We start from the raw sequence: 21,983 nt of genomic DNA, 5'->3' as shown, positions 1-21,983 counted from the left end.
GGGCTGATCCTGCCTCAGGTAGGTCTTGGACTGGATGTGACCTTCAGGATCTCCTCCAGGCCCATGGATTCACGATTCTGAGGCACATCGTTATCCAGCCCTGTGCAGCTCTGCTTGGCTTGGCCTTTTCTGCTCACTGCGGGGCAGCAGGGCCATGCCAAGAGCATGAGGGAGGAGATGCCAGTGCTGAAAGGGTCTTGGGTTCGCTGCAAGGCAGTCAGCCCAGCAACTGGCTGGTGGAGCTGGACACGCTCTAATTCGGGACGAGGAAAGGTTAATGGCATGAGTGAGTTGAGATGAGCAGAGTGCTTCCAGAAATGCTCTTTAGCCTGATGCACTGCTGCCTGCAGTGCCGGGGCCCACGGCGGTGCCAGGCTGGGGTCCACTGTGTCCTGGCTATGGGTGCACAGGGGTAGCAACCGACTAGCCTCATATCTAGCTGCCTGTGACTCCCTGGTCTGATAACGGGTTGCCCAGCTCATGCCAACTCAGCAGGGCCAGGGCATAGTAGACTGGGCCATCATGAGGCACGACCATTGGAGCATGAGCACTGGTTAGAGTCCCAGACCCATGGTTCCAGCCAGGAGTTCTGCAACATGCTCCCCGGCGCTCCAGGCACCCAGGATGTCAGCTGCATGTCAGGCCCGGGCTGGGAGCTGGAGCACAGTGGCTTGGGCAGGGGGGGTCCATGCTGGAACAACCACCTGCCCTTGAGCTCCCTACTCAGTGCTGTAGCAGGGGACCTACAAGTGAGACCCTCTGCCCTGCCGGGGGTGATGGAGTGGGAAGGGCTTGGGCATGACCTGAGCCTGGAAACATGGCTTCTGCAGGGGCACCTTGAGGCTGCGAGTCCTGAGAAGGTGCAGGCGTGTGACAGCGAGGGACGGGCCCCAGCACTGTGGGGATGGTGGAGGGGGTCCCTGTCCCCTGCACTGCCTGTCCAGATGGCACAAGGCTGCACAGCGCAGAGTGAGGGACCAGAGATCCCCTTGGGCCTTGACATGCTGGGGCCAGTAGCTCTAACTTCCAGGGCCCCTCGCAGCCATCGGCTCTTAGCCCTGGCCTCCCCTCTCTTGCCCCTGCCCCCATGCTCCTGGAGCATCTGTGGCCCAGGGGGCTTCTGCTCCCCCCAAGAGGCAGGCCCTGGCCCCGTGTGCTTGGCCGGGTCCTCCTGGACCCTTGCCCAGCACCTGCCCTGGCACCCTTCCCACACGTGGCCTCCGGCACTCACCACTTTCTTCCGTTCTCTTCTCCATGTCCCCTTGGCTTTATCTTTTCAGCCGGTGAGTAGCACAGTGCTCGGCGTGGCGCTGGGGCTTGGCCAGCACGAACCTTGCTCTTGGCCCGCATGTGCGGGCATGTGTGGTTGTGCGAGTGTGTGTGCGCACATGCATACACGGTCTCAGTGATGCAGATTTTGAGGCCTGAGGTGCCCTGAGTGACTCAGGGATGGCACTGCATGCATGTGCTCTGCGTGTGTTTCCACATGCCCTGGGGGATGTGAGGCTTGGGTACATGTATGTGTGCATGCACATGGAGTGTAGATGACAAGGTGAGAGGAGGAGACTGGACAGTTACCTCGCTGGGGTCACCTGACCCCAGCTGTCTTTCCTGCTTAGTACAGGGGGGCTAGACCTGATGATCTTGTGACGTCCCTTCCAGCACCTTATAATCTATGAATCTATAAAGCAGGGGAAGGGCTGTGTATGCGCGTGTGTGTGTGCATGCACATGCACACGCTCTGGGCATTGGGTGGTTATTGTTATAGGCTGGGCATGTTCTCCATGTACCCAGGTGTAGAAGGTTACTGTGGTGCTGTGTGCGTGTGCTCATCCACAGTCTTATTCATATGAGGTTGAGGTGAACTCTGTGTGTATGTGTGTGCAGTCTGTGTAACACATGGCGAGGGTTCTGCTTTGTGCATGTGTGCAGTCCTGGTAACCAGAGGCTGGTGTGTGAGAGGGCAGTAACATAAGGCAGGGGTGTGCTCTGCATGGTATGGTGTGGCATTCCTGCTGTGCCCTCTGCCCACCCCCACCAAGGGCTGTCCTGAGGCCCCTCTCTGGGCACAGGATGACATTGGATGACCTTGTGTGTTGGCTCCCAGGAGGTGCCACCTGACGGGTTTACAGGGCGGCAGTGCCAGGTGCAGCATGCGAGGGGCTGTACCAGCACCTGGTGGAGCCAGGCCCCACCTGTCGTGCTCCTTGCCCCCAGCTGCTCGGCGCTGGTCCCAGGGACTCGGGTGTGGGACTGGCCCCTGCTACAGCAGGTCTTCAGCTCACTCTGGACATTTCCCCCCATACCACCACTGATTGTGGAAGCTGTAGTCTGGCTGACTCCAAGGCCCAAAGGACTTGGGGAGGGAGGAGGGCAGGTCCCGGGATGGGTGACCCCAGCGGGGAGGGACGGGGTTATGCCATGCTGGGTATGCTCCTGCCACCCGTGGCCAGCATTCAGCAAGGACAGCCGTGGCCCTCCCCACATTGGAAGACAAGCCCACAAAGTGTGGAGGAGCCAGACGCAGGCATGTGGCATTTTCCCTCGGGCTGGGGCTACCACCCCCGCGCAGCACCAGCCCAGGTACTGGTGGGAACCAAAACTGGAACGGGGGCTAGACAAGCAGCTCTTTTCCAGCACCCCAATACCAGGGGCCAGGGCAGATGTGGGGGGGAGGCCAGTGAGGCAGTGTCCCCTATTGGACAAGCTTGGGGGCAGGGTTCCTGGGATGGGGGCTGACCCCAGATTGAGGTCTGGAGCGGGGCTGCCACAGGTTCCCGCGGCACAGCCTGGTCTGGCTTGCTCATGCCCACTTCCACCCCATTGTAGATCCTACAGAAGCCGAGCCACGAGCTGAAGCAGCAGCTGGCAGGGTACTCCAAGCGCGTGGCCGGCTCCGTCACCGAGCTCATCCAGGCTGCTGAGGCCATGAAAGGTAACGCACCAGCCCCAGCCGGCCATGCCCCCCTGCCAGCTCAGTTTGCCCTGCAGCTGGGCAGCTGCAGGAGTAGGAAGCCAGGACACCTGGGTCCCATCCTTGGCTCTGGATGGGGAGTAGGTTAATGTGGGTTGGAGCTAGGATGCCTGGGTGCTCCACAGAGTGAGCAATATTGGGGTTAGCTCTTTGTCATGGTAACTGTGCCACGGTGCTGCATCTCCAGGCACCGAATGGGTTGATCCTGAGGACCCCACTGTCATCGCCGAAAACGAGCTGCTGGGGGCAGCTGCTGCCATCGAGGCTGCAGCCAAGAAACTGGAGCAGCTGAAGCCGAGAGCCAAGCCCAAGGTAAGTGTCAGCACTGGCTTGCTTGGCCCCTTTCTTCCTCTGCACCCACCCTGTTCCCCGTCTGTCTCTGGTGCCTGTGCACTGCCACTGTCCCCCGCCTGTCACATCTCATGTGTTTCCCTCTGCAGCAGGCGGACGAGAGCCTGAACTTTGAGGAGCAGATCCTGGAGGCTGCAAAGTCCATCGCTGCTGCAACCAGTGCCCTGGTGAAAGCAGCCTCAGCCGCCCAGAGGGAGCTGGTGGCCCAAGGAAAGGTACAAGCTGGGCAGCGACAGGGGAGAGTGGAGCACAGGGGCTGAGGGTTCTCAGTGCAGCAGACCACAGCGTGTCCTGGTCCTGGTCCTCGTCCTCCTCCCCTCCCGGGAGAACTCTGAGGTCTCTGGGGGGAGCACCAGGACAAGCCAGGCTGCTGGCCCCTTGCTGCAGCCCATGTTCATCCTGCCAGGCCACTGCCCAGAGGGGCAGACACAGCAGGACAGGACTGACGTTCTCTTGACTCCCCAGGTTGGTGCCATCCCAGCTAACGCGGTGGATGACGGCCAGTGGTCCCAGGGGCTCATCTCAGCTGTGAGTATTGCAGGCAGCGAACACGCCCCTGCAGTGGGCGGGGATCACTGGCTCTGGCCCCACCCTGTGGGGTGGGCAGGGGTCGCTGCCCAGGCCTAGTGCCCTCCCTGTCACTGCCTGAACATGGGGTCTTGTACCTGTGGGACCTGTGCAGCCCTGTCCCGCTCCCACCACATGCCAGAGTGCTGGGGGCTCCCAGCTGCCCCTGACCAGCTGGTGTCTCTGCCAGGCCCGCATGGTGGCAGCTGCCACCAACAACCTGTGTGAAGCGGCGAACGCAGCAGTGCAGGGCCACGCCAGCGAGGAAAAGCTCATCTCGTCCGCCAAGCAGGTGGCTGCCTCCACTGCCCAGCTCCTGGTAGCCTGCAAGGTCAAGGCTGACCAGGACTCAGAGGCCATGAAGAGGCTGCAGGTAAGTCCCTGCTGTAAGGGGGACCAGGACAAGGTGCCCACCCCCCTGGGAGCATCAACAGCTGCGTGGGGATGTCTGCCCAGGCACTCCCACTGCATGGGTGCCTGCCACGGGGAGCTCCCAGGGCCCATGGCTTAGCCCAGGGCACCTGGGCTGTGCGCTGCCAGGGCCCTGTCCTGAGCCAGGTACCAGACATGGGCCTGTGAGGGCAGCCTGGTCCTATCCAGGGGGCATCTGTGGTGCACGGTGCGTCTCTGCAGTGCTCATGCCCCCTGCTCCAAGCTCAGGGAACTGCAAGCCACAGCAGCTCCTAACCCTAACCCTAACGCCTTACTGTTTGGTGCTTGGGGATTAACAATGACTGAGTGCTCTGGGAATAAGGGGCTCTGGTGTTCAGCGTGTGCACCAGGGTTTCAGGGTATGAAGCCCCAGTCTCTGGCATTCCCTGGGTTAGCTGTGGGGGAGAGCAAAGCTGGGTGCAGGCATGAGGCCCTGGTTAACTGTGTTGGGGCACGTGCCCTGGGTTGCAGCACATTGGGGGTTTTCTCTGGGGAGCACTGGGCACACGAGCTCACGTTGCTGTCCTGCTCCCCTCCACCCCCTGTTATTCCCAGTCCGGGGTGGGAGCTGGCAGCTGCCATGCGCAGAGCTGTGCCTGTGGGTGGGGGTGCCATGCACGGGGCCGGCCAGGCTCACTGGCCCTGCACTCTTCCGCCTGTCCAGGGTGCCGGCAATGCTGTGAAAAGGGCATCAGACAACCTGGTGAAGGCTGCCCAGAAGGCCGCCGCCTTCCAGGACCACGATGAGACGGTGGTGGTGAAGGAAAAGATGGTGGGGGGCATTGCTCAGGTGAGGGTGGCTTTGGCTCCAGCAGGCTCTTGCTGCCCTGCACAGGCGCTTGAGCACAGTGGGGATGGGATAGGGCAGGTGCTGCTGCCCAGGGCAGCTCCATGCTGGGGGACAGCCCTCATGGCCCCTCAAACTTGTGGGTCCACCCAAGGCCATGGCTTTCACAGCTGCACGGTACCACGTGTTATTTACTCCGTGCTGTCACTGCTGCTGGCTGGTGCCCAGCCCACCCCTGTCTCTGGCTGGGTTTCCCCTTGGTGGAGGGTGCAGTGAGATATTGCCCCCGGCGGGGGGCAACAACAGGGCGCAGTGCCAAGAGAGGGGCTGGCCGCAAGTCCTCCCAGCCCCATTTTCCATCTCTGCTAGTGTCACCCCTGGTGCTGCAGGGAAGGGCCTGGGGCAGGAAGGGTGACACACCCGGTTGGGCATGGCCTGTCCCAGGGAGAGACCAGCCACCCCCAGGGCAAGAGCCTGGCTGGGCCGCTGAGAGGCGCTGGGGGCACAGGGAAGCAGCGGTGCCAGCAGCCCCCAGGGCCACACCAGATCTGCGTGGTACCTTTGCCCAGGCGTGAGTGGGCAGACCCATGGACTGTGCCTGGTTGGGGGGGCAGGGGTCATATCCGGCTGCTCAGGGCTCACAGTGCTGCCCCTGCAGATCATCGCGGCGCAGGAAGAGATGCTGCGGAAGGAGCGGGAGCTGGAGGAGGCGCGGAAGAAGCTGGCCATGATCCGGCAGCAGCAGTACAAGTTCCTGCCCTCAGAGCTGCGAGACGAGGGGCAGCATTGAGGGGCCACACAAGCAGTGCTGCCCACTCGCCCCTGCAGAGACTGCTGCCCTCTGCTCCTATTTAATATGGCCCCAGCCTGGCTCGCACGGCGCCACCCCACGCTGCGCCCCAGGGCCTGCACCAGCACCACCTTCCCACGCCGGCCAGGGCTGCCCGCGCACACGCTTCCCCCTGCCCTGCGCACGGTGGGACCTGGCTGAGGTGGGAGTGCTGCCAGGCCAGGCTGGCACCCCCAGCCTCCGGTGCCGCCTCCTGCCATGCCCTGCCTTGCCCCCGTCCTGACCCCCATCAGGTGCTTCCCTTGTGCTTTGGGCGGCCCCCTCTCAGGACTTGGGGCCCCAGCTGCCAGTGCCTTCCTGGCCTGGCCCTTTGCCTTTGGGTCTGCAGCACAATGAAGCATGTGGAGCTGGCAGAAGCTGTCCCCATGCCTCCCTCTTGCACAGACCCACCCTCACCGCTGATGCCTTACTGCCTGCTGCACCTTTTCCCACGCTCCTGCAGGCACCGCAGCCAGGGGCCAGGGTGCCTTTGCCTGGGCTGTGAGGCCAGCCCCCGTTTGTAGTCCCTCCCCTACCTGCTGTGCCTTGTCCTGTGGGGCCACCCAGCCCTCCTGCAGCTTCTTGATCCTAAGTGCCTGTGTTGAGATCGCCAGTATTTTTGTATCATTGAACTCCAAAGTATTGACCCGTGGCCTCACCCACCCCAGCACGGATCCCAGTGCCCGTGGCACCCTGCCTGGGCTGAGCCCCAGCCGCTCCCCGCACTTGCTGCGGCTTCTCCCCCTTTTTGATACTCTGAGCTTCCATATTGCAGGTTGAGGAACTGGCTGCCCTGCCCCAGGGCCACATCCCCTTGAACAAAACACCATCAATAAAGCTGGTTTCCTGCTGCTCCATGCATCCATGTCAGTGCCGCACGTTGCCCCCAGGCTGGAATAGGACCCTGCTGGGGCACCTCATAGATTTCTAGGGTTGGAAGGGGCCTATTAGATCATCGAGTCTGACCCCCTACTCTGGGCAGGAAAGAGCACTGGGGTCAAGTGACCCCTGCCAGGTGCTTGTCTAATCTCCTCTTGAACACCTCCAGCATAGGGGAAAGCACCACCTCCCTTGGAAGTTCATTCCATATTTTGGCAACCATCACCATAAACAATTTCTTCCTGATGTCCAATCTAAATCTACTTCAGTTTATGGCCATTGTTTCTAGTAACCCCAAGGGGCACCCTGGTAAACAGTGTCTCTTATTCCCTGCTGACCCCCCCCCAAGAGTTTGTAGACAGCCACAAGATTGCCTCTCAGCCTTCTCTTGCACAGGCTGAAGCGATTCAGGTCCCTCTGTCTTCATAGAGTCTTACCTGCAGGCCCTCAACCATACAAGTAGCCCTCCTCTGAACCCTTTCCAGATTATCCACATCCATCTTTAAGTGCGGTTCCCCAAACTGGACTCAGTATGCTAGCTGCAGCCTCACCAGTGCCGCATAGAGGGGAAGTATCACCTCCCTAGACCTGCTTGTGATGCACCTACTAATGCAAAAAAGAGTACAGTTAGCCTTACTTGTTACCTCATCACATCAGTGACTCACATTCATTTTTGCTTTGATCAAGACCCCAAGATCCCTTTCTGCTGCTGTGCTATTTAGAATGGTACTTCCCAGTCTATAGGTGTCTTGGTGACTCTTTCTCCCCAGGTGCAGCACTTTAGACTTAGCTTTGTTAAATTGCATCCTATTCTGATGGGTCCACTTCCCCAGTCTATCCAAATCCACCTGAATTCACTCCCTACCCTGTAGTGTGTTTACTATACCTCATAGTTTGGTGTTGTCTGCAAATTTGAACAGAGTGCTTTCTACACCATCATCCAGATCACTGATGAAGATATTGAACAGTACCGGTCCAAGGACCGAGCCTTGGGGGACACCACTGCCCGCATCTCTCCAGGCAGAGGCTGACCCATCCACCACTTTCTGAGTGCATCCCATAAGCCAGTTTTCCACACACCTGACTGAAAAAATCAACATCACAGCTACTCATTTTGCTTGTAAGAATTGGGTGCAACACTGTCAAAAACCTTTTCAAAATCCAAGTAAATAATATCTACATCTACTCCTGGGTCTAAGCACTCTGTGACCTGGTCATAAAAAGAGACCAGGTTAGTCAGACAGGATCTGCCTGCTAGAAACCCATGCTTGTTGCCCCTTTAACATTGTATTACCTACTGCTCCCCCACAAATGTGATCCTTAATGATTTTTTCTAAGGTTTTGCCAAGGATAGAGGTGAGGCTAACTGGCCTATAATTACCTGGGTCCTCCTTCCTCCCCTTCTTGAAAATAGGGACCACATTGGCCCTTTTCCAGTCTTCTGGGACCTGTCCTTGAGAGCCACAGGCACTCAAACAGTTGTACTAGTGGTTTCACTGTGATACCGGCCAATTCCTTTAGTACCCTTGGTGGGGCCTGCCAACTTTAATACATCCAGCCCCTCCACGTGCCCCTTTGCCAGATCAGTGTTAACCATTGGTGGATTGGTATCTCTCTCAAGCCAGACTAAAGTCCACAAGCAGGAACACAAATGCAAAGAAATTGTTTAAGGGCTCAGCTTTGTCCACCCTAGCTGCTACAAACTGCCCTAGTCCATCCTGTAGCAGTCCTATGTTACCCTGCACTGCCTTCTTGCTCCCTATATACTTAAAGGTCTTTTTGTTATCCTTAATCGTAGTAACCAGCCTGAGTTCTGTTTCTGCTTTGGCCTTCCTCACTGCTTCCCTGCAAGTGCGAGCCAAGCAGGTGTACTACTCCTTGGTGGCAGCCCGCTGCTTCCACTGCTTGTAAATCTCTCTCTTCCCCTATAGGCTTTTCTGGATTTCCCTGCTCAGTCAAGAGGGTTTCTTGGCTCTCTTTCCTCTCTTGCCTCCCTTCATGTGTACTGGGATGGTCCCGCTTTGTGCCTGCAGGGTCAGTCCATTGAGGAACTCCCACCCTTCCTGGACTGCCAGCTCACCAAAGTTATAACCCCTCAGTCCCACTCTAACTATTAATCTCCTGAGCTCAGCGAAATTGGCCTTCTGGAAGTCTGGCACTTCTGCCCTACTAGTTATCTTTCCCACCTTTCACCAGATAGTGAATCCTATCAAGAGGTGGTCACTATATCCTAGGTTGCCTTGTACCTGCAGATGCCTGACCAAGTCCTCCCCTGTGGCCAGCACCAAGTTGAGTAACGCATTTCCCCTAGTGGGACTGTGCACCTCCTGTATTGGGTTCAGGTCCTGTATGTAGGTTAGGAACCTGCGTGAGTGTTCAGACCTGGCCGACTGCTCCTCCCGACACATGTCCAGGTAATTTAGGTCACCCATGACAGCCAGGTCCTTTGAGCGCACTGCCTCTGAGAGCTGCCTCACGAATTCTAGGTGTAACTTGTCCCCCTGATACAGGGGTCTGCAGTAGACCCCCACTACTAAGTCCTTTTCACCCCTACCCACTTGTAATCTGACCCACAGGACTTTGATCTGCCCTTCTCCTGTCCTCACCTTTATTACGGAAGATGTATAATGTTCCTTAATGTATAGAGCAACGCCCCCCAACCCCCTTCCCCCCCCCCGCCTTTTTCCCCAATCTACCCTGCCTGTACAGCCTGTAGCCCTCGATGTCCACTGCCCAATCGTGGGTAGGGTCTCACCAGGTTTTTGTTAGCCCAACCAGGTTGAAATCTTGGTCTAAAAGCGGGATTGTAAGTTCCTCCTGCTAATTCCCCTTACTCCTACCATTAGTATAGAGACACCTAACCCCCCCCAGTACTTGCCCTTAGTACTCCCCTATCCTGATGCTTAGTGAGCCCATTAGTACTTACCTTGCCTCAAGCACAGTGCCTGCTCCCTGCTGCTCTCCAGCAGGCCCTGGAGCCCAGCCACTCTCCAGGCCCCAGCTGGTGCAAAGCCCAGAGCCATGGAGATGAACCCACCCCCTGCTGCCCCCAGGAAAGGGCTGTGGTCTTAGGGTGGGTGCATCATGGGGCTGCAAAGCCAGGACTGGCCGTGTCTGCTGGCCCCATCGCAGGCTGGCCCTGGAGCAGGGCGCAGCCCCTTGCAGGTCAGGGCTCCTGGGGATAGGTGTCATCTGTCCCCGGCACAGGCCCACCTTTGCCCATGGCAGGGACAGGCGGGTGGGGCTGACTCACACCTCTGAGCCGCCACCTTGGTGTGTCCTGCTTAGGTGCCCCATGGCCCAGCCATTGCGTCCTGGGATCCCATCCACAGCCTTGGGGTTGGTCATCCCAGTACAGCATGGCTGGTTGCATCTGTGTCCGGCCACCACGGTCGCCTCCCCCAAGCCCAGCTGCCCCCCTGGTTCCGCTCAGGCCCCTCGCTCTCCTCCCATGGGCCTGACTCCCTGTGCCTCTGCCAGGTCTGGGCTGGCCCTGGGTCTTTCTGGTGCTGACCCTTGGGGGCTGCACGGCACCACCAGCCTCGGCACGGAGGCTGGATCTCCACATCGCCGTCAGTGCTGCAGGCAGCACAAGGAGCCCCGGCTACTGGGCTGCTCCCCACGTGCCTGCGCACTCCCGTCCCTGGGGCAGGGGCCGGACCTGTCCTTGCAGAGGCTCAAGCTTGGGGCCACACGTGCAAGGCGTGCAAGGGGGAGTGTGATGTTCTATGAATACCCAGGGCTGGGGACTGCTGGAGCCCCAGGCCGGCACTGGGACAGCTGGGGATCAACTGGCCAGGAATAAACCAGGCTGGGAACGAGTAGCGGGTTCCTGCTGGGAAGAGCTGGCACAGAGCCCCTGGCTCCCCCCTCTGAGGCCAGGGCAGGCTTGGTGAGGGCTGGCAAAGACAGGTGCCTGTGGCCCTGACAGGAGGCCGCAGTACCCAGACCACAGACAGGGCAGGGATCGGGAGCCATTTGGCAGGTTCTGGGCCATCCTGAGAGAGGAGCTGAGCCGGGCCGTAGTGGGCTGGAGTCCCGGGGATGGATCACGGCTGGGTCCCAGCAGTCCCAGGCACCAGTGACGTTCCCTGGGTCTGGGATGCAGCGTGTGGGGCACGGCTGTGGGGAGTTGTGCATGAGCGCAGGTTCCCCCCGCGCTGCCCTCGGGGGAGCTGAGCACAGGCCCAGCCCCAGCCCCAGCCCCAGCCAGATCCTCAGACTCCTCCTGCTTCCCCCTAATTTCTTGACCCTGCAGCCCTGCCCCAAGCCTCTGTGCTGCCTGCTGCAGTGATGGACAGTCTGACCCGGCACTGTGGGGCATTGCCTGCGGGGCTGTGGGCACCGTTTCCATGCTGAGCTGCCATCAAGTGGGAGCCGAGCGGGGGACAATAGTGCTCAATGCGGGTGGAGGGCCCATGGTCCCCAGGGGCTGCCCGGGGTCGGGGGCTGCTCCGGTGCCTTTGTTCGTGGCTCAGCGGGTGCACTTGAGTGCACACTTAGCCAATTTGCATAGGACACGGCTGTGGGTTGGGTGCAGACCCTCTGGAGACGGCGCTGGGGCCCAGACCAGCCTGGGGAGACTGGAGAAATGGCCTGAATCAAATCAGGTGAAATACAGCAGGGACAAGTGCAAAGTGCTGTGTGTGGGGCGGAAGGGCACGTGGCAGCTGTCTGCAAGTACCTGAAGCGCTGCCATGAGCAAGGGAGCACCTTTCCTCCCTCACCGCAGCACAGGAGATGCAGCAACAGCTTGAGGCTGCAGCCAAGCAGGTTTAGCCTGGATGTCGGGATACTTCACTGTCGGTGCAGGGAGGCAGGGGACAGGCAGCAGGGAAGGGGGGGACCCTCCGTTGCTGGAGGCGTCAAGGAGGGGGGGCAACCACTGGCTGGGGATGCTCTTGGCATAGCGATCCCCATGCTCTGCTGTGGGTGTTCCCCAGGCTGCAGGGCAGAGTGATGGTGTCTGCCTGTCCCAGGCTTTAGGGCTTTACCGGTTGTCACATGGGGCTGGGAAGGGATTTTCCCCCCTCCTGTTGCTGTTGCTATGGGGAGGGGGGGGGCGGGGTTCACCTTAGTAGTATTGGGTGTTCGCTGCAGCCCAGGCTGGGGATGAGGCTAGGCTGGGCCAATGCTCCAGTGAGACCAACCCCGCAGGGTCCTGGTTGGAGGGTCTTGCCCCTGCACTCAGTCTCAGGCCAATGCTGCACTGGGGGAAGGAAAGGATTTCCCCCCTGCTCAGACTGGCCCAGAAGCGTGCAGGCCGTGCACAGAGTCGGTCATGTCTTTTCTAGGCCCAGCAGTGCAGCTGGAGGATGCTGGCCCAGCCTTCAGCGCACAGCACCCTTCTGCCGCAGGCAATCTAGAAAGAGTCTGGTGGAGAGCGATGGCTGGGGCCAGGGCCTGCAGGAAAGGCCAGGACACCTGGGAGGAACCGCTCAGGAGAGGAGTCCAAGGGGGTTGGTATCCAGCACCCAACAAGTGCTTCTGTAGGGGATGGAGACAGGCAGTGGAGATTTTTTTTAATTAATTTGTATCCAAGGCCAAATTAGCCAAAACTAATTCCAAATCCAAGAGTCCAGAACCGTAAGTGGCCCCACTACTGGCAAACATCCTCCACCCGCACCTGGGGCTTCAGATGTTTCCAAATCCTTTGGTGGGCATCCTAGTTGCAGACCCTAGCCCGGAGGCTTGGGGTTCGGATGCCCCCGAGTTTTGCTTGTCCTCAGCCATACGAACAAGCTAGAGAGTTGATTTCCATTTCCATAAACTGGCCTTAAAGCCGCTGCTCCTCAGTGGGTGCTGAACCAGCCAGGAGAGCAGTTCTTCTGCAGCGTGGTTCAGGAAAACTGCCTTCACGGGCACAGATACACACTATTTCCCTGCCAGATTACGAAGCAGGGCCACAGCAGCTGTCTTGCAGCCAGCCCTAAAGGTGGCACCGGGGCTGGAGGCTGTCTTGGACAAGGGGGTCTGTGCACTGGACATGGTCATGAGACGCATCCCTGCAGCCCCTGGCCCTGCACTCGCTGGCCCAAGCAGGGTCAGTCACCACAGCCAACAGAGCAAGTGCCCAGGGCCTGGAAAGGGAGGAGCCCCCGCCCTGCTCAGCCCTGCCCCTGCCCCTGCCCCTGCCTTTGAGGAGGAGCACGGTGTTTGTGGCTCCGGGGTCTGGAGTAGGACTGAGGCTGTGGGCCAGGGCCCTGGCACAGCTTGACCATGCTGGGCCCGAGGCCCACTGTGCTTTCAGCCTGGTCCCAGAGACACCTGGGGGGGGTTGCCTACTGGTCCCAGCTCTGGGGCACATGGTCTGTCCAGGGGGCTGCCCCACACCTCTTCTCCGTCTTGCCTGCCAGGTGGCTGGAGCCCTAATAAAAGATATCACCTCTGCCATGAGTTTTGATTCCTTTTGCCTCCAAACCAATACAGCTCCAATCTGGATACCTCTCAGTGCCTGATGAGCAGGGATGGTTTTGCACGTAAGAAGTTCTACGTACAACAGGCCATTGCTATGATTTAGCAGCTGCTGCCTCAGTCACAGAGAAACAGGAAGGGGCAGCAAGGCTGTGGGGGAGCTGCCTGGCAGAGCACCAGGGGCCAACGGTGCCCCAGATCGGTTCAGCCCCAGGGCCCAGGCACCGCAGTTGGAGCTGGGCCTGGGAGAGGAGCTGTACGGAAGCTCCAGCTGGTGCCAGAAGAGGTGAGCGCTAGCCCACGCAATACGTAGATCTATTTTAGTTAGTCTATACGGTGGAAATCAACCTGCTTTCCAGCAGACGGATGTTCCAGCTGGAGCTCCCACCCTGCCGACTGCAGAGCTGGTTCAGGGCTCGCCCTTCTGGCTGTTGCACTGGTCGTGTCCTGGAGCCGAGATGCTGGATGCCATTGACACGGGGTGCTGATAATGGGGCTGGGCCTGGAGCTGTGAGGCTGAGCCCAGCCAGGTGCCCGGGGAGCTGGCAGGGACTCTCCTGAAGCCGAGCCCTGCGCAGGGAGTGACTGCAGGAGGTGCTGGAGCCCAGGGTCGTGGAGCAGGGGCCCCCATGCCGCTGACACCATCCCTGCCTTGCCCCAGCAGGGCCTAGCCGCCAGCAGCTCCATGCTGGCCAGTGCTGAGGAACCCAGCCCCGCTCTCGCAGAGCCGAGGGCTCCAGCACCGGGGGCTGTACCCAGGCCCTGGAGCCGGGCATGCTGCCAGCAGGGCCGTGGAGATGAGAGGAGCGTGGCCCAGCCTGGCCAGCCCCACGGGGCTACAGAGCTAGGACTGGGTCCAGGGTGGGCCTTGGCTCACCAGCAGTCCTGCCTCCCACCCCAGCCCCTGGCTCCGCAGCAGGGCTCCCCGGCTGCCAGCACCCGTGCATTCCTGCCCCCCCGGCCCGGCTGCAGCACCATCTTTGGGCGAAGCGCGTCCCCACTCATCAATCTTCCCGGCAGCGCTGTGCTTCCATCCCTGGGCTGCGGCTTCCAGCTCCTGCGGGGGGGGCAGGCAGCCTGGCTTGGCCCCTGGGAAATCGATTGGCAGGGGAGCTCTGTGCGCTCCCTGCCCCAGGTAGCCTATTCCACCCTTGGCCCACGGCGCGTGGAACAAGGGGCCTGCGCAGCACCGGCTGCCAGTGCTGATATCACACCTCGAAATAGCCCCTGGGGATAACTGGGTCGTGGGGGGAGACAGCTGCAGTGAGCCCCCCCACACACAACCCCTCGCACCTGTTCCCGCCCTGTCACTCAGGGGTGCGGGCAGGCGCTCCCACCACCTGCTTTGCAGCCTGCCCGGCCAGCCTGGCCTCCGTCCCCGCGCCTCGACACCGCCCATCAGGCATGAGAATGGGGGCTCAGCTTCCCCCAGAACAGAACCCGGGAGCTGGGCCATGGTGTCCTGCTTGCATCCATCCAGGGGGGTGCAGGAATGGGGGCACTCCCCACTGCTCGCGCGGAGCTGCCAGGAGCAGAGCAGGGGCCGTATGCCGGGGCCTCCCTGTTGCACCCACACTGGGGTCCTGCCCACTCTCCTCTGCACCCCCTGCCAGTCCTGAGAGAGTCTCCCAGGGCCAGGGACAATGCCCTGGTGATGCCCCCTCCCCAGAGGGGCTGGTCTGAGCTGGGGTGCCCCTGCCTTGGCACAGGCCATGGCCTGGACCCTGCTTTCCAGCTTGGACTGACAACCCCTTGGCACAGCCTTTCCCCGTGCACTGGCGGTGGGGTGGGGTGGGGGAAATCGTCGTGCACACAGGGCTCGTGTTGGTGGTCTGGGTGCCAATGGACCGCGTTGGGAGGGGTGTGTCCTGCTCAATGGCCACGTGCACATGCTCGGGCTGGGCTCATCTCCCCTCTGTGCCAACAGAAAAGATTTAGCTCCTTTAATCTCCCCTCCATGCTCCAGCCTCTGCCCTGGATGGCCGCTGGTCTCCCTGCTGCCCCGGCCTCCTCCCCAGCTGCCCACCACCCCCATGGCCATTGCTGAGATTGGCCCCAGGGGAATAACGTGGTCCTGCCAGCACAGGCAGATGTGCTCCGCTGCACCAGCGCCTGCCGCCCTCCAACTGCTCCATGGGGGATGTGGGCTGTCCCTCCTGGGGCCATGGCACGTGGTGCAAAGCTGCCCTGCAGCTAGGCCCAGGCCACCCTGGCTCCTTCCAGGGCCCAGGGAGCTGGGACGGCGCCCACAGCTGGTGCTGGTGGAGGAGGGCTGCAGGCGAGAGCACGTGCGGATGTGGGAGGCCAGGAACAGCCTCGTGGCAGGGGTGGGGGGAGAAGAGGGAGCAGCAGGAGCTCCTGCAAAGGACTGGGCATGGGCACAGGTTTGCAGTCCTGCCCCACGCACTTGCACAGCCTGGCAGCGCTGGGGCCGTGGGCACGCAGCTGCTGGCAGCCAGGCATGGAGCACAGCCGGTGCAGCTCAGTCTGCCACGGCCAGGGCTGCCCAGCAAGGTCACCGGTCCTGACCGTGGCCTGGAGCAGCCACAGCCCCAGCCACACTGAGCCAAGCTGTGCGGGCCACAGGGTGGGTGGCCAGGCTGGCAGCGTGAGGCGCCTGCAGCACCTGCCCCTTGAGACCACCAATGAGACAGGAGGCAAGGAGCATGGTTGTGGCTGTGGCCATGCTGCTGGGATCATGGAGGGGGTGCAGGACTGAGTCTCCTGGAGCCCGGGGAGAAGCGGGCACCAGCAGCTCCAAACTGGGGCCGGGTGCAGTCACCATCCTAGCAGGGAGCAGCCAGGCAGGGAAGGTACGTGTGTGACAGGAGTGTGGGGCACATGGACAGCAGCCTCGCCCCTTGACATCTCACCAGCATGTGTCACTGGCCAGGCTGCAGTGCGGGGCAGGCTCCCCCATGGGAAGGAGCTCAGGCAGGCAGGACAGGGCTCAGGCACCTGCCGGGCTCACTCCTACCTCTGTCGCAGTCCTCGGCAGCCTCACGCCAGGGTGAGGAGGGCAGCTGAGGGGGCAGGCGCAGGCCAGGCGCCCCTATCCCGGGCAGGGGTGTCTGTCACTGTGCTCCATGGCCCAGCTCCAGGGCAGATTTGTTCCATGCGGAGGCATCCCAGGCAGGCCCCAGCTGTCCCCTGGCAATCTGCAACGCCCCACCCCCGGCCCCAGACGCCGTCCAGGTAGCATCACACACGAGCCCGTCCTGACCCGGCACCAAGGGCAAAGTCAAGGACAAAGCCAAGGGCAAGCAGATGCCAGTGCATGGGGGGGCTCAGCAGGCAGGTCCCTTCTCCAGATGCTCAGCGCCCAGTCTTCGCCCCTGGAGACAGATGGTCCACTGGGGACTAGGCTGGTCCCCTGGGCATTTTTTGCTGCCACAGCAGTGTGCCTGGGCACCGGGCACATCACGCTCTTGACCGCTGAACTTTTGGAGCCTGGCAGCAGACCTCTGGGCCCCACAGCTGGTGAAAGGGAGGAGGCCGAGCCGTGCTGCAAGCAGGTGGGTGGACGCAGAGGGGTGGGGGCCGCACAGCATCCCTTCCCTTCCAGGCTGGGTCTCCCAGTCATTCCCAAGCTGGGCCTGTGCTGCCAGGGGAAGAATCTGTGCCTGGATCTGTGTCGACCAGGCAGAGGGTGACTGATGGGTCCCCCCGGGTTCAGTACTTGGACTGGTGCTTTTCAACATCTTCATCAATGATCTGGACATGGGCGGGGGGAAAGCACACTGGCAAAGTTCGCTAATGACACTAAGTTCTGGGGAGATGCGGCCACATATCAGGGTAGGCTGAGGATCCAGGCGGACACAGACAGTTTAGTTAGATGGGCAGACCGGAACCAGATGCTGTTCAACACCGAGAAGTGTAAAATGTTCCATCTGGGGAGGAAATATTCACAACAAACTTACAGGCTCAGTGGTGCTACACTAGCTAGCACCACATCCGAAAGGGACCTGGGGGTCATAATTGACCATAAAATGAATATGAGCCACCCGTGTGATGCTACAGCTAGCAGAGCGAACAATACGCTGTCATGCATCAACCAATGCATCTCCAGCACAACTAAGGCAGTTACTTTCCCACTCTACTCAGCCTTGGTGAGGCCACAGCTGGAGCACTGTGTCCAGGTCTGGGCGCTGCACTGCAAGAAAGATGTGGAGAAGCTTGAGAGAGTCTAGAGAAGAGACACTAGTATGATTAGAGGCCTGAAGAGCAAGCCATACAAGGAAAGGCTGACAGATATGGGACTATTCAGCCTAGAAGACCTCGGGGGGATTTGGTGGCACCTTACAAATATATCAGGGGTAAGCATCAGGGGCTAGGTGAGCAACTATTCACCAAAGTGCCCCAGGGGAAAACCAGGAGCAACAGTCACCTAGAAGAAGGTTTCAGACTGGATATAAGGAAAAACATCTTCATGGTTCATGTGACCAGACTCTGGATGAGACTCCCAGCGGGGTGGTGCAGGCACCAACCCTGGCAATCTTCAAAAGGAGACCGGATGCACACCTTGCTGCGGTTCCTTGACGCCCGCAAGCATTCCTGCCCAGAGCTGGGGGGCTGGACCCAACAATCTCATGAGGTCCCTTTCAGCCCTAAACTACTGTGAATCTGTGAACTTGTTCACAGGGCAGGCACAGGGCATGAAACTGTCCCTCTGACCGACTGAGAGCAGCTCTTCCATCCCTAAGCTTGACTCTACCTCCTCCTACAGCAGCCAAGGTGCCTGGACAGCCGGGCTGCCCTGCTCCAAGTGCATGGCTGGTCTGGCTGCTAATGAGACAGAGAAGTCCCGTTAATTATAGCACAATCCCCAGGGCTCCTTTTGGGTGATGCGGTCCAGCTGTGCCCGTCTGAGTAGCTCGTTAGGGTGGGGAAGGAGCTGCCAAGCTGGGGCTGGCCCATTGGCTCTGGCTGTGCCATGCAGAAGGCCACTGCAGTGGGCAAAGCACATTGCAGAGCACCCAGTGAGACCCTCCCCAGCCCACAAGCACTGCAGAACTGTTGCCAGACTGCCATGGAGTAGCCAGTCCCTGCCAGGGTTCGGCCTCGGGCCAGGGACGTGCAAGCGCCTGGGCAGCTCCAGTATGGCACGGAGAAGTGCAGGGGCTAGAACTAGCCCAGCATCCGTGTACCGTCCTTGCACCTTTTCCCTGCTGATTCCAGAGCCCCCCAGTACGGCACCTGGTGCTTGAGGGGCTGGAAGCTGAGACAGTCCAGTAGCCTGCAAGTCTGGGGCACCTTCAGTCTTCAGTGCTGGCAGTTGCAAGGGAGAGAGGAGCGGGGAAAAACCCAGGTTACTCCCTTCCACTCTTGTTTTGTTGCCCGTTCACCGTGTGACACAGGAAAAGATGGGCAAGAGGGACCTGGGGTCTGAGCCTGTCCATAGTAGCTCCTATGCTTTCATGAGACCCACACAGCCCTGCTAGCGCCCTAGGGCCGGGGACCAGGGTTCCCTGGGCGGAGGAGTTTGCTCACACAAAGCCGCCTCAGGGTCAGCGCTAGGCCCAGCCTGCCTGGCAGCTCCCAGCACAGAGCTCCACGTGGGCGCACAGCCATTTTCCTCTGCTCTTTGCCACTATTCCTGGAGTCCTGCGTGGGCCGGTGCAACACGGCTTCACAGACACAGGCCAGGAGGAAAGCCCTGGGGCGGATCGCAGCCACGGTGCCAGAGGGAGCCAAGGCAGCTGGTGTCGCAGGAAGGAGCTGGCCAACCCAAGCAGCCGTGTGCTCCTCTCAGCAAATGCCAGGATTTGTTCCCAGACGGACACGGCTTCCTCGGCCATGGCAGGAGGAAGGTTGTGATCTCGCTGAGGAAGGCTGATGCCTGTACTTGTACATGGCCTTGGTGAGGCCGCAGCTGGAGTACTGTGTCCAGTTTTGGGCTCCACAATTCAAAAAGGATGTGGAGAAGCTTGAGAGAGTCCAGAGAAGAGCCACACGCATGATCAGAGGTCAGGAAAACAGACCTTATGACACCAGGCTGAGAGCCACGGGGCTCATTAGCCTGGAAAAGCGCAGGCTCGGGGGTGATCTGGTGGCCACCTATAAGTTTATCAGGGGTGACCACCAGGATCTGGGGGAGCGTCTGTTCACCAAAGCGCCCCAAGGGATGACGAGGTCGCACGGTTATAAGCTACTACAAGACCATTTCAGGCTGGACGTAAGGAAGAATTTCTTCACTGTCCGAGCCCCCAAGGTCTGGAACAGCCTGCCATCGGAGGTGGTTCAAGCACAACGCCTTCAAGAGCAAATTGGATGCTTATCTTGCCGGGATCCTATGACCCCAGCTGACTTCCTGCCCTTTGGGCAGGGGGCTGGACTCGATGATCTCCCGAGGTCCCTTCCAGCCCTAATGTCTATGAAATCTATGAAATCCGTGTGGGACTATGTGGTGGAGGGAGCAGGGCCAACCTTGCACACGTGAGAAACCCCGCTGCAAGCAGATGGGGTCCAAGGTAAAGTGAGGAGGAAGCCTCAGCCTGAGGAGGGGGCTGCGCAGGAGGCAGACTCCCCAGAGCAGGGACAGGCTGAAGCCATCACGTGGCCCATCAATAGATCCACGGTGCATGAGGCAGGAGGGCTGCGAGCCCTCATCCAGCACCTGGACTGTGCAGGCTGCTATGTGCTCCCTGCACAGCACTTTCCTTGGAGGGAGAAGGGGATTCCTCATTTTCATCCCACTTTTCCGTTGTGGAAAAATAATAATTTGCCAACTCTCTACCATAGTGCAGTACTTAGTGGTGGCATCTGAAGACACTGATATAGACCTTTCTCCCCTTTTTAGTGTCCTGATAGAAAGGGGCCATGGCATCAGCATCAGCCAAGGAGGCTGGTTGCAGCCCTGTCTGGCCCACGTGGCCTGCCTGGCAGCCTGACTCAGGGTGCATGGCCTTGCACTTGGCCCCACTGGAGTGCATTGTGTGCAACCCAGCCCCGTGCCCCAGCCCTGTTCCCAGGCAGCCCATGCGCCCACTGCCATGAGCCATCCCTGCCTTCCCCTGCCCGGCCTTGCCCCCTGCAATCGTGCCTGGGCTACAGGACCAAGTGCTGCTGCCTTCCTGCTGCTGGGCACTTTCCACCCTCCCCACACGTCTTCACTCCCCAGCCATGGCCCCAGCCTCCTCCCAGCCCCAGCAGCTTCCTCCACCTTCTCAGCCAGCCACTGCCCCTGACCCCAGCCCCGCATCCTGGGCCCACCTTCTGATCCAACCGCAGCACCCACTCTTCGGGGCCCCACGGAGGCAGGTGGGAGCAGCGCGGCAGGTGCTATTCTTAGCAGACTGGACCGGAGGGGCCCTGCATTTCTGGCCTGCTGAGCACTGTTTATTTAGGGCCGGATGCGCTGGCCCCATGTGTCGGCCCCGGCGTGGCCGTGGGGGCGTGCGAGGGGCTGGAATGCACTGGAGCTGCCAGCTCCCAGCCTGCTGCTCTCAGTCACAGGCCTAGGGGAGGGGGCCCATCCGTGAAAGCATGTGCTCCAAGGTGCTACACGGGTGGGCTGCGGTGGCGCCGTCGTGGCAGCCCGTGTGCGGCAGGCTCTGCCGTGGGCTCTGCGCAGTGGCCCTGGTCCTGTCAGGGCATCAGGGAGGGGAGGACACAGTTGGGTCAGCTCAGCTTGGGGGGCAGGAACCTGTATGATACCCAGAACTGCTGCCCCCCACCCCCATGGCAGTGGCGCCCAGCTGTGGCTTCCTCTCTCCAGGGATGGAAGGGGGAGCTGGGCACACACTTGCCTTGAGAGGAGAGTTTCTGCTTGCTTTTCCGGGGAAGATGCACTGGTGTGGTGTGGGCCAGACAACTGGGGATGCAGCTCAACCTGGGGTCCAGAGCCCATCAGCTGCCTCTTGGGAGCTCCCTGCCTCTGCCGAGGTTCAGGCTGGGGTGCAGGAGGGAAGGGTGTGTGGGCTCTGCCCCGGGGCACTGTCTCACCCCTTCAGGGCACCATGGCCATGCCAGGGTGCGCCGAGGCTCACAGGACGCATGAGCCACCAGGTCCCAGACCCTCTGCCCAGCAATGCCCCCAGGGGTCCTATCCTGGAGGCGGGTGTTGAGGAATGTTGCTATGACAACAGGCTGCACACCAGTCACATCCAGGGAGCCTGGGGCACGCAGGGGGTGGGGAGTGTCTGGGGTGCAGGATGCAGTGGGGGGGCAGGCATCTGCGGGCATCGGGGGCGAGCTGCAGAGCAGGGTGCAGGGTTGCAGGAAGCTGAGACATGGGGGCTGGGGGCAGGGTTGTAGTGGGCTGAGCTGCAGGGGTGGGGGGTACTGAGATGGCGGGGGCAGAGGTCCGGGAGACGGAGCTGCGGGGATGGGGAGAGGTTCTGGGTGCTGTGATGTGGAGGAAACATGTCTGGGGTGGGGGCGAGATGCGGGGGGGGGGGTGCAGGGAGACTGTCGGGAGGGCAGACGTGGGGTGCAGGCTTTTGCAATTTGGGGGGATGAGGTCCTGTGGGGTAGAGATGCGGGGTGCTAAGATGCAGGGGAGCAGAAGTCTGGGGGGGGCCAAGCTGGGGGGAGGGGGTCAGAGGTTCTGGGTGCTGGGATGGGGGGGGCAGAGGCCCGGGGGGTGGAGATGCAGGATGTGGTGATGCAGTGGAGACAGGGAACCTGGGGCCGAGCTGCGGGGTGGTGGGGCTGCAGAGGTCCTGAGGATCGGAGGTGCGGGGTGCTGATGCTGCGATGCGGGGGCACGGAGGTCCTGAGGGGGGGCGCGGGGTGCTGCGATGCGGGGG

At 60.7% G+C, this 21,983-nt stretch overlaps 1 protein-coding gene across 3 annotated transcripts in view; it reads left to right on the top strand.

Moving 5' to 3' along the window:
* The window catches only part of TLN1 (talin 1), a 52,291-nt gene extending 45,492 nt beyond the window's left edge, over positions 1 to 6,799 (top strand). For all 3 annotated transcript variants that reach the window (XM_090037423.1, XM_090037421.1, XM_090037422.1), the window contains 7 exons: positions 2,830 to 2,935; positions 3,162 to 3,286; positions 3,415 to 3,540; positions 3,791 to 3,853; positions 4,083 to 4,265; positions 4,989 to 5,114; positions 5,770 to 6,799. In XM_090037423.1, the coding sequence (XP_089893549.1) occupies positions 2,830 to 2,935; positions 3,162 to 3,286; positions 3,415 to 3,540; positions 3,791 to 3,853; positions 4,083 to 4,265; positions 4,989 to 5,114; positions 5,770 to 5,901 (861 nt within the window). In that variant the 3' untranslated portion in view covers positions 5,902 to 6,799. The remainder of the gene's footprint in view (positions 1 to 2,829; positions 2,936 to 3,161; positions 3,287 to 3,414; positions 3,541 to 3,790; positions 3,854 to 4,082; positions 4,266 to 4,988; positions 5,115 to 5,769) is intronic.
* Positions 6,800 to 21,983: the final 15,184 nt, after the last annotated feature.

Source organism: Crocodylus siamensis, chromosome 3 (assembly GCF_052110815.1).
Source record: "Crocodylus siamensis isolate JL-2025a chromosome 3, ASM5211081v1, whole genome shotgun sequence".
Classification (NCBI taxonomy): domain Eukaryota; kingdom Metazoa; phylum Chordata; order Crocodylia; family Crocodylidae; genus Crocodylus; species Crocodylus siamensis.
This window is presented reverse-complemented; position numbering and strand designations above follow the sequence as displayed.